The sequence below is a fragment of the Spea bombifrons genome, chromosome 1 (assembly GCF_027358695.1).
Source record: "Spea bombifrons isolate aSpeBom1 chromosome 1, aSpeBom1.2.pri, whole genome shotgun sequence".
NCBI classification, from domain to species: Eukaryota; Metazoa; Chordata; class Amphibia; order Anura; family Pelobatidae; genus Spea; species Spea bombifrons.
Window position 1 is genome coordinate 32,467,790 of NC_071087.1, and position 15,362 is coordinate 32,483,151.

Here is a 15,362-nt window from a genome sequence, read left to right on the forward strand (position 1 = left end):
GCAGGGAGCAGAGGAGATAGAGAGGCGCTAAGCCTTTGCTGAAAACTTTTTCATGAGCGACTGCTCGTTGCCCCTCTCGCTCCTTGTCGCCTGGGTGCCATGTCCCCGGCCGTGACCTTGGCTATGAAGATACATGTTTAAAGTGAGGTTGATCTCCATTATTATCGTGTGCACAGTAGTATGCTTTAAGACAGATTTTCTCCACTCTCAAGTTTTATCCACTTGTGGAAGTTCTATGATTGCAGCAACCCTTTGGATTTATATATGTGTGAAGACACAGGATCACCTTGTGCTATACAGTATAGTAAGAAGAGTAACTTTACCCAGAATCTACCTATTGATACCAGTCAGTCAGTGACAACATGCATTTAACATGCATTGCGTTTGCCTTCTACAGCTGGATTGAGACAATCCTTCTCAATTTGGTGAGGCAATGTTTGTCTTTTGGCTTGTGCAGTCCTGCTTAAAGGAGCTCTCCAGTGAGCCTTACCAACAATTAACACATATTAAAGTTCAACCTAAACTAAGTTAAAACATGCCTTTAGAAGAAACTGCAGCTCCAGAACTGTAATGCAGTGACCCCTCCATGGTCTAGTTTTCATGCGACATTCAGCCAATCATTAGCAGGAAAGCGCTCTCATTGAAACCAATGTGCTTTCCAGACATGCAGATGGGGATCTCATGGGAAGTATCAACACTATCCAGGGCACAGGGAGAGGAGGGTGTTAGGGGTGTTCTTTTGTCTTAAAAACAAGTGGCATTTATAAATGTTTATACACACATAAAGGGAACCTAAGTACATTTGCACAGGTTTTGGATACAATTTTAAAAAAGTGATATTTTTATTTCCTTAGTCCATGTTCTTTCCCTTTATTTTTTTCTAATTTCTGGTAAGTCTCCCTTTTCTCCCCAGGGTAATCCAGTTACAAATAAATAAGTGTAAGTAAGATCAAGTTGTTTTTGTGCAGTCCTCCCCTGGGCCTCATGATACCAAAAACCTGGTTGTGATGACTTGTCCACTCCAGCTTAAATTAAAGCTCCCTCGCTGACAGCATTAGTAGGGCACATTCCACTTAGAGAATTCCTGAAAGCTTGTTGAGATAATCTACCTATTGCTTTTACTGCAATTGAAGCATTTAGAAACATATATTAGGCCGATAATAAAACATGAAATATTTGTATTTTTTCCATATTGTCCTTCAACGAGTTCATTTTGTTAAGGTTTAGCAAGATAAATGATTTTCTTTTAGTGATGTATCTATGACTGATTCAAAGTAACACAAAGCACACAAATGTCAGGGAATGCTATCTCATGAAATTTCATTGACTTTTTTAATTCTATAAGTGTGTGAAAAAATCTGTTTGATGTCAGTAGAAATGAAATACTGTTTCAAATTCTACCTTTAATTTCTGAAGGCTAAAATGTATTGTGGTATCGATATAATACACCATGATAAATCAATTAATGAGATAGAGATATAACATACTTTTCTAGTGACAAAAATAATCAATATGTTGTAAATTTGCCAATTTATAATTCATGTGTGAAAAAATAAAGTGCAACTAATCCTTTTATTACGGAAAGGTTTTCACTTTCATGTATGTTTTTCTTATCGTAAATAGTTGCACGCAAGTAATTTTTTATTAAGCATGTGCGCTGTTTTTTATCTTTTATTTTGTAAGAAAGGATGTCATTCTTCTCCCATGTTCAACACTTACCCTTATGTTTTGGACAAGGGCAGGAGAGAGAGAAAGTGCCTTATCTCATACTTCGCAAAATGTCAATGTGAATTCAAAACATGGTTTTAGGTTATCATTTGCTGTATAAAGGCATTATATAATCAAAATTGGCATTTTGTATTGTTTCTGTTTAAGGTCTCGGGATTGGAAATTTGTTTTATGTATTCAACAAAGATGGAATCAAGGTGATACAGCCTGTAGAATGTGAATATCAGAGGCATATAAAAACCAGTGAAAAGATCCTCGGAACCCAGGTAATTACGCACTTAACTGTATAAGAGGAGATTGAAGCATTGTTAAGCTTCTAAACCATCTGATGCTTAGTGGTGTCGTGTGTTCAGTACACTCATTCAGTAAGGAGTACTGGGGATCTGCTATGCCTTTTTTAAATTTGACTCCAGGATGGGCACTTTACTTTTTGAGAACTTGTGTATAAAGTTAGCATTATAAATTGTCAAACTAGAGGGAGTTCTTCTTTACTAAAACGATTACCATAAAGTGGTGATAAGAACATAGCTGTTCTACACAATTAGCCAGCAGGCTAGCGAGATGCTTAAAAAACGGCATTGCACCAATAAGGACCTGATCTGGTCTTTTGATATTAAGAATAATCAGGACAGTAAAGCGCAATGAGTATATATTGTTTTAACACAGTCAACAACATTTAAATAAATAGGAAACGGTGAACTAGAATTAACATGGCAATCTATGAAGCATCTGTCTTTGAGCAATAGCTGTTTTGTTTCAATTTGTTGTTTTCACTTGGTAAAAATAATTCCAGTTTTGATACCATATGCTTAATGGTTTCCTATGAAGATGTATTGCTCATTTCAGTTTAGTCATCATTACTTTTGGTTTTAGCTACTTTACATTATTCTATGGTTCTACAGTTGGTCGTACTCGCAAAGTATGCTGTCTCTGATAGGTCTAGGACAAAAGGACAAATGTAATGCATCACCAGGATTATATTTTATATGTGTTATAAATGAGCAGAAAAAGGTTATACCAGCTTTAAAAGTTTGTAAGAATTGATGTGATTAAGGAGACATGGATTACTCAAAATGTACAACCTCAGTTCATTTTTTATTTTTCACTTAAACTTAAAGTATCTCTGTATTATATTAGCTGATTAGGACGGGGACACACTAGATGGAATGTTGTGGTGGGTAGTGAGAACATAGCCCACCATAATTCATTATAATATATAACTATTTTGCTAGTAAAAATATATGTAACAGTTAAAGCTCACTGTTCTCTAAAAAAAAGGCAAGAGAGCAAAATGTCCAATTCTGTAGTCTTACTGTGACATAAATTGTTTCTGAAGTTAAGTGACACAGACAGAACTAGGATAAGTTAAAGTATGTTTTTATAGGTTATACTAGCAGAATAATATCATTTATGATAGCAGTTTCAGAACCAAAATAGTGGACAGCAAACCTGCGAAGATGAGTTACATCTCAAGATCCCCATTGTCTGTACAAATTAAAGTTTTATTGCCCATTCTGGTAGCATTGTACTAGATCATTTTGGTTCATTTGGGAGTGCTTATGTAGCTTGAAATTCCTAGTGGACTTCATTGACTTACTGTCAAATTACCTAGGTGGAATTACAAGTACGAATCTGAAGAAAACCTTGATATTGCTGTCCCATTGTGTCCTATTTCTCAATGTATGTTTTACTTTTAGATTGCAGTTCAGCTGAATGAAACCATTCACTATAAAACCTGGTTTCTTTTTTCTGTATTTTTTATCACACTCTCGCCATTTCTCTCCCTCCTCTTTCCTCTGAATTCTCACCCACAAAATGTATATTAAGACACAACACACATAATATTGGTTTAAATGGCATAACTGTAGCATATGTTCTCTTACTTCTAAAGTTTGCTATTTTAATAAATGACATAGTATTATGGATATAGCTATAATATGCTTAAAATAACACATGAAACAATTTAGAAGAAACATTTAGTTGAAGAGTAGTTTGCAAAAGGCAGATCATGCCATGAAGTATCAGGTTATCAGTGAGAAACTTTAAACTGACGATTTTTTTTGAGCAGCAGTACAATAGAGATGTATGTCCATTGATCTCCAATTATTGTTCGGGGTCTATTCTTTGGCTTGAAAATAAACCTTTATAGAACCACAGGGGCCTATTGTATTATAACACATATATGCGCAGAGGCCAGTGCAGTATTGTTTTCATTTTGTGTATTTCCTTAATTAAAAAATAAACCTTTTCTTTTTTAACAAAAAAAATATGATGTAAAATTTTGCTTAATTTCACGTTGCTTTAATAAAGGATGAAGTTTGTCCCCAAAAAGAGGGTGAAGAAACACAAGGATGTGTATGGGCATCTGCTGTCAACGTGAAAGACAAATTTATATATGTGGCTCAACCTACTTTAAACCGCATTCTTCTTGTTGATGTTCAAACACAAAAGGTTGTGCAGGTAAGAGATCATGTTTATTAATGTTACCAGTTTTTATTTTTTTATTTGATGTATTCTAGGCCAAATATGCTGAATCTCAATTTTATCAAGTTTGTATAATATTTGTGTATTAGCATGTAATTTGTTACATATAAGTAGTAGAATATGTATTTATTTAAAAAACACAGTATATCTTTATATACATTTTTGTATATATATATATATATATAACAAAAAGGTAGGTCCTAGCACACACCTAGAAAGTGAAGTTCTAATAAAGAAAGGTCCTGGAAGGGAGATATGTAGAACCCAGCACTCTGCAAGGTGTGTTCCCTTTAGGCTCACCTGTAAGTGATAATTGGTATTGAGTCAGCTAGACAGTCACACTCTGGGCTGAGAGGATATAACCTACATCATATAATTTACTTTAAACAAAATATGGTGAAAATTTGAAGAAGAAAAAAAAAGACTTTTTCTGACTTTTACTTGAAAAATATAAAAGCTAATGAAAAAAACTGCTAAATACATTATTCTATTTGTCCTGAGTTTATAAATATCCAATGTTTATATGTGTTTTTGCTTTTTTTCTACATGTTAAATGGCAATAATTACAAGTAGCGTTTTGCAATTTCAAAACCATTTTTTCCAAATCTGGTAATTCTGCCCCATGTGCTATTTGGGACATCTTTAAAGCCGGCAAATGCAGTTTACTCCATCAAACCATATATTATTGACAACTAGACACCCCATGGGTGTTCCGTAACATCTCTTGAGTACAATAATACTTGTTTGGGGACTTAAAGGCCACATTTAGAAAGTGTGGAATTTGGAAACTTGGAATTTTGACATCCTATTTGGGACATCTTTGAAGCCGGCCAATTCAATTTGCCCCTTCAAACAATATATTTTGAGAACTAGACAACCCAGAGTAGTTCTAGTTTTCAAAAATATATGGTTTGCTGGGGGTAAATTGCATTGGCTGCCTTCAAATACATCCCAAATAGCACATGGGGCAGAATGACCAGATTTGGACAAAAATGGTTTTGAAATAGCAAAATGCTGCATGTACTTATTATCCCTATAACTTGCAAAAAAAAACAAAACATTAAAACATGGGGTGTTTTTAAACTCAGGACAAAGAGTAGAATCTATTTAGCAGTTTTTTTCATTAGCTTTTGTAGATTAGTAAAAGATTGTGCAGATATTAGTGAGAAAAGGTGCTTTTTTCCAATTGTTCATTATATATATATTTTTTTTAAGAAATTAGATGATATGATCAAAAATGCTTTGCTTATTGATGAAATTCTGACCCTAAGATAGTCTGATAAAAAGGATGTTTACTCTCTCCACCATACACAATGGACAAGTAGTACCTGTAAAAGTGAGAGGAAAGGGCGACACACAGATCCTAAAACTACAGTGCATCATTGAATATCATAAATACGTGAGGGAGGGTGTAGATCTTTGTTTACAGCCATACCTGGTCTTATGGAAAACCAGGACATAGTATAAATGGATTGTCAGCTACCTGACCTAGGTTGCCATGTTCCAACACTTTATTGGAATTCCGATCAAAAATTTTAAGAGAAATACTCTTTGAGGAGTCTATTCCAAATCTGCATCATGAAAATGGCCTTCATCTTAGCGGCAAGCATTTTCCTTGCACAATCCCCCCAATTAGTGCCAAACAAAGGGCACAAAAAATGTAGTGTCTGCTATAAGGTATTAGAAAGGACTCCAGGAATCACTTGCTGTCGCTCTCTTCATTGATAATTGTTTTATGGCATATCATACTCAAGTAAATGATTAGTGTTCTTATCTGATATATTTGTTTTCTTTTACATTAGGTTGGGGTGAGCCACTAGAGGAAAAGGAGGGGGTGAACAAAAATGCTATCAATAAGTTTTTGTCCTGCAAATTCCCCAAAAAAACATTTAACAAAATTTGTGTGTGTGTTTTTTCCGCAATGAGGAGATGTAGCTGAGCATGTTATGCTAGATTTTTCTGCCAGCGCATATAACTTGTGTAAAAAATCCTAAACAACACAGAACTCTTGGTGATAAAAGCTCATTTCCAAAATAAGAACACCTGACATACAAAATGTTTGACTAATCATCTAACTATGGTATAAAAATGAAAGCTTCATCTCTCCTTAAAAAAAACTATTAATAGTTTATATGGGTACACTATTCACAGGAAAAGAGAATACTAGTTGAACCGATATTTCAAAATATTTCAAAATAGCTCTAGTATCTGAGGTACGAAAAACCCCTGGTACTAAGGAGGTGAAAACTGTAGAATCATCTCTGCCTTTTTGTCAGGCTTGCTCTAATCTGTTGCAGATTTGATGTGACACATTCATACTATATCACAGCTCGTTCTTAATAGTGTATGAAGAAGCTCTACCACATATTTGCACGGTACAATCTTCGACTTCTCAAACTCCTGTCATCTGACCTAAAAGGTTAACTTTGTTTTGCTTACAGATGCAACACAGGTCATCCAATTACAGCTATTTCATTGTGGATATCAAAAAATCCTTTCCCATCAACAGATCATTTGAACTATGTTTCAGCATACCTCCAGCTCATTAAAAAGTGATTTAAAGCCTAGTTAAAGCTTTAAGATATAAATTAAGTTATTAAATTGCAGCTGTACTGTTCAATTCTTTCAAAACTGCATAGCCTTGTTAATACTGGTATATTATTATGCTGCAATATAGTTTAAGTGAAAACGTAAAATTTTTTTGTGACAACTTACAGTTGTGCACTATGCCAATTGACAGGTTTGGTAACTGGGCATTAAGCTGTCCACTTGGTTCATAATTTGAACACATGGTCATTTCTATGTCCATTTTTCTTTGTATCGGAACATACAGTCATGTCAAGGTAATGAAAACACTATTCGATTAGTTTGAGAAAATTACCTCTAATATATATTTCCAGTGTCAGGGGAACATGTGATTGAATGGCACTGTTGTGAAAGCACTAAAAGTAGTAAAGGCCATCAACTCTTAAGTTATTATTTTGATGGAATTACAATTATTCACTGTTATGCAATTTTGAGTAATAATTCCTCATCTTAGTTTGCATTTACGTAAAATAATTTTGTTTCCATATATATACATATAAGCAATGCATATTTCTAACTACACAATAATTGTACAACTCAAATAATACAAATACTAAAGTCAATATTCTGGGAATACAATCTCTCAGTATATCCATCACTTCTGCAAACAACAAAAATAACACAATTTAAGGATACAGTTAATAATATAATTGTGCTTCTTATAAAACAAAGCCTGGATAAACAGCTGATCTTTATTTTAGCAACAAGACAACTGGCTCAACTGGGACATAGGAAAAGCTTGTTGAAACAACCCAAGAGTGCACTTATGTGTCATCAGCAATCTCAGTTAGTCGTTAGTACATTATCCTGAGAATCTATATCATTAGTTTAAATTAGCTGCACTTAATTACCCAGCTGGTGCCTTCTTTGGCAAACAAATAACGGATTACAAAGCGGGATATAGAAATATGGCACCATTCTATGTTCCTTCCTTTTGTACCTAATGGTATTCTTTTGACAGACTACAAGATTGCATGTCATTCCACAATCCAAAATGATACAATTAAAAAAAGCTCTAATGCATTTTAACAGAACAATTCAATAAATACATTTTTAAATCTGGTTTTAAGCTTTATAGATTTCAATTAATATGCCTTGTGCCATTGATACAAAACTCCTATTGAAAAGAAGTTGCTGTTGGTTCAAAAAAATCCCACCTTAATGTTATTCCAAAATGCAAGATAAAAACAAATATTCAGCGTAACAAAGCTTTTTCAATAATTTGCTTGTAGATGCAGAATTAGAAACATCACAAACTCTTCCCTGGAATTTGTCCTGAAACATGTAACAATTTCCCTAATGCATAATAATACTTACTTGTCTTGTAACACAAAAGCAGTCACTGATGTCGTTATCGTAAACATTTAAATTGCATGTTTTTGGTTTTTTTTGTTACATAAAATGCAGAGTGGGATAAAGGAAAAACAAGCTAAGACCTACAATTGACTTTGTGAATTTGACATCTGTTAACATTCACGCCCATACTGCATTTACATTTTTTTGAAGCTTTGTACTTACAACAGAGCTTAAGAGGCTGGGACTATAGGGGGATTGTCCTATGTGCTGCTCAGAATTAAAGGGACATCCCAATACCACCCCACTAATCGAGAATGCATATTAAAGTAATTTTAATATGAATGATTTACCTGCAAAATAATAAATGTACTGCCCCCTGCCCCCGCCACTATCCGTATTGGGGCAAGAGTGCCAACTACATACCACATACTACATACCACCATGTGAAGGGTTTGTTTAGCCATGCAATGAACTGGTTTAGTTGCCAGTAAGGCACCCGATTTGTTTTGGAGTGGGATGGAAATTTGGCCCATTCAAATTAATTAACACTGTAATAGAAACATAAAAAATGTAAAAAAAATATCATGAGGGAAAAAAAAAACAGAAAAAACCCATCCCCTGTTCCACCAAAAGTCTTTGGGCTTCCTGATTTTTTTCATTTCCTGCAGCTGAGGGTATGCGAGAGCGGATGCAAAATCTCACTTACCATGGAAAGAAGGCAAGCCAGAAGAGGCAGTGTGATGCTTTGGGCAATGTTCTGCTGGAAAACCTTGGGTCCTGCCATTTATGTGGATGTCAAACGTACCACCTACCTAAGCATTGTTGCAGACCATGTACACCCTTTCATAGACATGGTATTCCCTGGTGACATTGGCCTCTTTCAGCTGGATAATACGCCCTACCACAAAGTAAAAATGGTTCAGGAATGGTTTGAGGAACACAATCAATCCATTCAAGCATCTGTGGGATGTGCTGAACAAACAAGTCCGATCCAAAGAGGCCCCACCTCGCAAATTACATGACTTAAAGGATCTGCTGCTAGCGTCTTGGTGCCAGATACCACAGCACACTTTCAGAGGTCTACTGGAGTCCCTGCCATGACTTTTGGCAGCAAAAGTAGGACCAACACATTATTAGGCAGGTGGTCATAATGTTTTGGCTGATCGGTGTACATGCTGTGATAATGTTCACAGATTTAGGGATCTTAGCACAGATGTCTTATGAGCTTTCCCAAGATGTATTGGAAAGCACTAGTTAAACAAATTCCAGGTTGCTAAAGCCACTCACAGGCACTTCTAATGCAGCTTTTTCCTCTCAGCTATCAGGGGAAGTATAGAAGGAGCCCAAACATTATCTGATCTGAGCATTTTTTAAAATAGCATGGAGCATGATTAATTAACACTGCCTGACTTGATGTTTTGCCTGCTGGGAAATGGAGTTTTATGAGTGGGACCTTGTAGAGGGTACAAACTATGTAGTGGTCCAAAATACAATCCCTCTAAAACCAATCCTCTGATGCTGTCACACAATATATACATGAATGGCACTTAAACTATATAAAGTACCCTTTAAATGTTTGTGGCTTTTTGATTGTGGTCGCTATGTGATCATGCTTTGTTTTTGGGATACACTAACACAATATCAAAACTCACAAATCGATACTTCTCGACTTCTTGAGGCGTTTGATTCAGACATTGTTGAAAACAGCGTTACAATATGAAGCAACAACTGGAACAGATCTGTAATCTGCCAGCCTCCTTGTGTTTGTTTACTGCCTGTTTGTACGCAACACATCCTCAAGCAAAGAATTTGTCAGACTAGTTTATAGGGGCTAGAGGCAACTAGATACTTTTCTATCTGGGAAATTTATAAGGAATGGAAAAAAGATGCTTCCTCTGTTAGTTAATCCAAAGTAAAAAATGCATATATAAATACAGCCCATCATTAGCAATATAGTATATGCCTAACGACGGTTGAGTCTGTATCAACAAAATTAACATAAGGTATATATGTAGACATCAATATTTAATTTGCATATCAATTTTATATCCCTAAAAAGCTTGTTTTCTAAGTCAAGGATAACTGAAAGGACAATTAAAATTTATGATATGAATATGCAAGTATCTAGTTTACTCAAGATGTGTTCAATAGATTAAATTATATAGTTGAGCGCAAGAACCTTATGCAGTAGTAAATATTTTATTATATAAAATGTTAATGAATATCTTGCAAGAGTTTTAATGTATTTATTCATCGTACAATTTTAAATTTGATTTAAGAAAAAAAAAAGGCTCGGATCATAAAAATTTAACCCGGTATTTTGGGGGATTTTTTTTGTAAAGTGATGATAAAATATGATATATATTTTGAATTAAGTAAATTTTATTTATAGATTTTTACATATTTTGTGTAGGTCACATCAAGATATCAAAAAAAGTTTTTTCTTAAAGATTGGAATGCCAAGACACAGTGGTCCAACTATGTGGTTGGCTAAATGCGCTCCTATGATCACTTAGCTGACCAATGTAAAGAACTATCTTCTGCCTATCTGTGGATATTATGGATAATAAGAACAATTGATTTTGGTGCCATGAATTATTGTTTTAGCAGCATAACCCAGAGTCCTAGGACCACTTAAAAGCAGGAGAAAATAACACATTGTTTCAGTTGTCCCACTCTGACCCTTCCCCATGCGCTCCACACACACACACACTAGACCACTGGAGACTCTTGTTCTAAGGCAAACCTCTAGGAAAAGGTGCCCCTTGGCATTAATTATGCTTCTTCTCAAAACTAGACAATATCATCTTGTTTTCTGCCAATTCATCTACGTGGATATTTTCACATTATAACTAAGATCATCATTTTATGACAGTTAATGTATGGGATATGTAAACCATTTGTTCTATGTCATATGAAGGCTTATAGTAATAGTATAGTAATGTTTTGTTTTTTTCAGGCAGTAACCACTGATCCTGTCCCTGTCAAATTGCATTATGACAAATCACATGACCAAGTCTGGGTTCTTAGCTGGGGTAACATGGAGAGAACATCTTCAACTCTTCAGGTATGTATATTTTTATCATGTATTACATTGTAATTCACTGCAAATAAACAAAAATAAACATGGTCTAAGTAGCAAATATTATCGTTCAGCAACGCTGAAAAAATAAAATTACAAATAATAGTTTTTTCACTCAAGGGAAAATATGTAACAGATTATGGTTTCTGATTGATTCTATTTGAGGATCTTTGTATATTTAATATACTATAGTGCAGTGTTATATTGGGGTATTAGGCATTGATATGTTACACCACAACTTTTTTATATATAACCTCCAATTCTTAGTAACTTAATCTAGCTGTCATAGCATATTTGTTTAATGCAGGCATGGGCCACCGATCTGAAGATGTTTTTTTTCAAGATTTGAGCTTATTTTGGCGATGCCCAGATTTACTCAGACTCAGTCTGATGACATTGAGATCTATATTGTGTTTAATTTTCACCTTGAAATAAAAATATTGTCTGTACCAGATTTTGCTGAGGTAGAGAGGTGGATGGTGGAGAACTGACTGAAATGGAATCTTCAAAATGTAGATTATTATTTTGCTATAAAAAGTGAGTCAACAGGATTTGATCAATTTTTTGAAATATAATTTGCTGACAGCAACTGTTGGAGTTACATTCCACTGTATCTTGGAGTCCTGTTTTATTGTGCTCTGAACATGGTTTCTTGAGTTGTGAGTACCAATAAAAATCAAATTAATAATTTCAAATTCGGCACAAGATTGCCATAATTCATTTGACATCTCAAGATTGTAAGCTTGTGAGCAGGGCTCTCTCCACCTAATGTATCGGTTTGTCTTAGTCTGTGAATTCTAGTCCTGTCATACCCCTTGAATATATGTATTGTAAGAAGTGCTGCGTAAACTGTTGCCACTATATAAATAAAAGATAATAACAATAATAACCAAGTGACATGGAAATTGCTTATGCAAAAAATTGTCTAAGGGTTCCCATATGTCGGCTTTTATTAGAACTTTGGAGTTTCAAATACCAATATTCGTATACCTGACTATCTGTGGCCACAATGACCAGTATTCATTTCGTGCAGGGGTGGGGAAACGTGTCCACCCCTAGTGTATGGTTCACTAGTGGGTATGGTAAAGATTTTCTAATGTTCATATGGGGAATTAGTCTAATGTTCATCAAAAAGCCCTATGCTTCCTAACACCAGATATGATAAACTATTAAAAGTGACTTTTCACTTTGACGTGTTACCAGATTGGCAAAATCCAGTACCAGCTTGATCACAGGACATAAATAATAATATTATTTTCAAGCACATACTCAGGCATGGAAATTGGTAGACTTTGTTAAGTGTGTGGCTCCTGCAGACCAGGATATCTCATATAAGCTTGTCTTTGAAACTGAAGTCAATATAACAACTCACATTTTTCTTTTCTTCGTTTCTCTTAGGTAATAACCCAAGCAAGTGGAAGTGTTTCTCATCATACCATTCACACTCAACCAGTCGGAAAGCAGTTTGACAGAGTTGATGACTTTTTCATTCCAAGTACAACACTGATTATCAATCATATCAGGTAGAGAATTGGTTTTGTAATAATACTCATCAGGCTTGCATGGAAAATTGAATATTAGCACATTTGCATTATTTGCTCACCTTCACAGACCATATGTTTTATTAAAAAAGAGTATTTAACAGATTGCACAATTTGAATGAAAATGTTATTTTAGGATAACCATTTTAGAAACTATATTGATTGAAATTACATGGTTATTATACTGTGTATCAAAAGGTTACTGAGTAGCATTTCTTGAGTTATTTGTTATTCGTGAATATAGCTAATATTAAAATAACCTGATTGCAGTTGTTTCCATATGCTGTCAGTAACATTTAGTAGAAGCAGAGGAGACGATATAAATTAATTATTTTTACTTTTAGTACAATGTTAGCCAGTTTACAGCTTTATACATATTATGTGAGATAAATTGCTACCATTGTTGTAGTTATATGTGTTATATATATCAAGAAAGGCAAAATATTGTAATTCCTAGTAGATGACAGATAACTGCTCATTAAAAGGCATAATGTGTCCAAATGAAAGTGATTCTAGAAAAATTGTCTTATTGCTATGGAAATGGTATTGTCTTATTGATTGTCTTATTGATTCAAACATTTAATTGGTTGCTAAGGTGATTAGTCCATTGTTAAAACTTTTTTTATATAAATGAACCCTAAATAAGTAATGATAAAGTATAAAAGAGATTGTTAGGACATAGCTTCAGGCTTTTTATGTAAAACAGTTTTAAAAAAAAAAAACTGATACAACAAACAAATATTTACTTATTCATAGCTAAGACGGAACGGATAGAATGTTGTGAGTATTGGAACCTAAAGTAGAATACAGGTTACTCCAATCTGTCCCATTGGACAGTAGTGACAGTCATGTTTTCAAAAAGTTATTGTTATGACTGCCATAACCAACTACTTTGATTTATTTTAGGCAATGTAGCTGAAAAGCAATTGTCAGAAATACAGTTGATAAACTGTAAATATATCTATATCTATATATATATATATATATATATATATATAGATATAGATATATTTACAACACTGTGTAAATAGATAGCTAAGTGTTATTGCCTCTTTTCTGATGCCTTTTACAAGGTATCATAGATTTGTGTTTTTAAATCTAGATGCCATATACTGGTGGACAGGAACAGTCTATATAAAAAAAGATAAAATGCTAATCCATGGGTGAGGCAAAATTAAGCACATAACACTATAATAATACTGTGTTTCAGCAGACAATACTTACGCTCTTATTCCTTGTTATATGACACGTTACATTGACAAAGATATTAGCCAACCATAATAAACAGTAGTTGAGTAAGTACTTAAAGCACATATGAAACACAGAAATCGGGTAAATATGGGCACAACTCAATAATCTCAGGTTTAGTGAGCATAATATAATTAAAATTACAAAATTATTTACACTACAGCTGCCTCAGAAACATAATGCTGGTACTTTTTAAATATGTTTATATTTTACAATGTTTTGAATGGTGGCATATATTGAAGATTGATTTTCACACCCCAAAAATCAGATTTTTTGCCTTTTTCCTCTAGATATGGATTTATTCTTCACAGAGAGGAACCAGCTCTTCTGAAAATCGATCTGGAAACAATGTCATACATCAAGACACTTAATTTAAAGGACTTTAATTGCATTCCCCAGTCTTTGGCTTACACTCATCTTGGAGGATATTATTTTGTCCAATGTAAGCCTGATACAACTGGAGCTGTTCTTCCACAGGTTATCGTGGATAGTGTTACTGATTCTGTAATTGGGTATAACAAAGAAGTAACGGGTACACCCTATGTGTCTCCAGATGGCCACCATCTTGTAAGTATTGATGATGTCAATGGACTTATGAGAGTTCAGTTAGTAACGATTCAAGGAGAAATTCAAGATTCGTTTATCATTCACACCAATCTGCATATATCAGATGTGGCCTTTCAAGCATCATTCATCGAAGCTCATCAGTATAATGTCTATGCAAGCTCCAGTACACAAACTGATGTACTCTTCGTCGAGCTATCTTCTGGCAAAGTTAAAATGATAAAAAGCCTGAAAGAGCCTGTAAAATTTGATGAATGGCCATGGAGCACAAAAAATCGGATTATTAAGGAGAGCGGCCTCTTTGGACAATATTTGATGACACCTTCAAAGGAATCACTGTTTATTTTAGATGGACGACTCAACAAATTAAACTGTGAGATAACTGAAGTTGAAAAAGGCAACACAATTGTGTGGGTTGGAGAAGTATAAAATGAAACCTCTTAATTATTTCTCAAATTTTCTCTTTAAGGTTAAACTATAGCTAAATCAAATGTTCCTCCCTTAAGCCTTTTATAACAACACACAATAAAATTATGAAGATTTCCATACCCGCTGATATTACAGACCACATGTGCTGTTTTCATGGAGACAATTTTAATTGGCACTTTTCATTCTAATATGCAGAAACAACTTTTGAAGAAAGGTTGTGGCATTTCTTTACATGACCACTTCTTTATCCTAAACATAAAATTAACCTTAGCCTCCTTTGCTTTCTATGAAACATTTTGCAAAACTTGGTTAGCTTATCCTTTTTTGTTTTGTGGCATGCAATCATGCCAGTGGTATGAATTATTTGGAAGATGCAGCAGGATTCCCCATTAGAAGAAAATGAA

At 34.3% G+C, this 15,362-nt stretch overlaps 1 protein-coding gene across 2 annotated transcripts in view; it reads left to right on the forward strand.

Annotated features, from left to right (window-relative positions):
• FSTL5 (follistatin like 5) overlaps positions 1-15,159 on the forward strand; it is a 195,226-nt gene extending 180,067 nt beyond the window's left edge. For both annotated transcript variants that reach the window (XM_053460009.1, XM_053460017.1), the window contains 5 exons: positions 1,876-1,994; positions 4,039-4,188; positions 11,054-11,161; positions 12,575-12,699; positions 14,256-15,159. In XM_053460009.1, coding sequence (XP_053315984.1) covers positions 1,876-1,994; positions 4,039-4,188; positions 11,054-11,161; positions 12,575-12,699; positions 14,256-14,958 — 1,205 coding nt within the window. In that variant the 3' untranslated portion in view covers positions 14,959-15,159. The remainder of the gene's footprint in view (positions 1-1,875; positions 1,995-4,038; positions 4,189-11,053; positions 11,162-12,574; positions 12,700-14,255) is intronic.
• Positions 15,160-15,362: the final 203 nt, after the last annotated feature.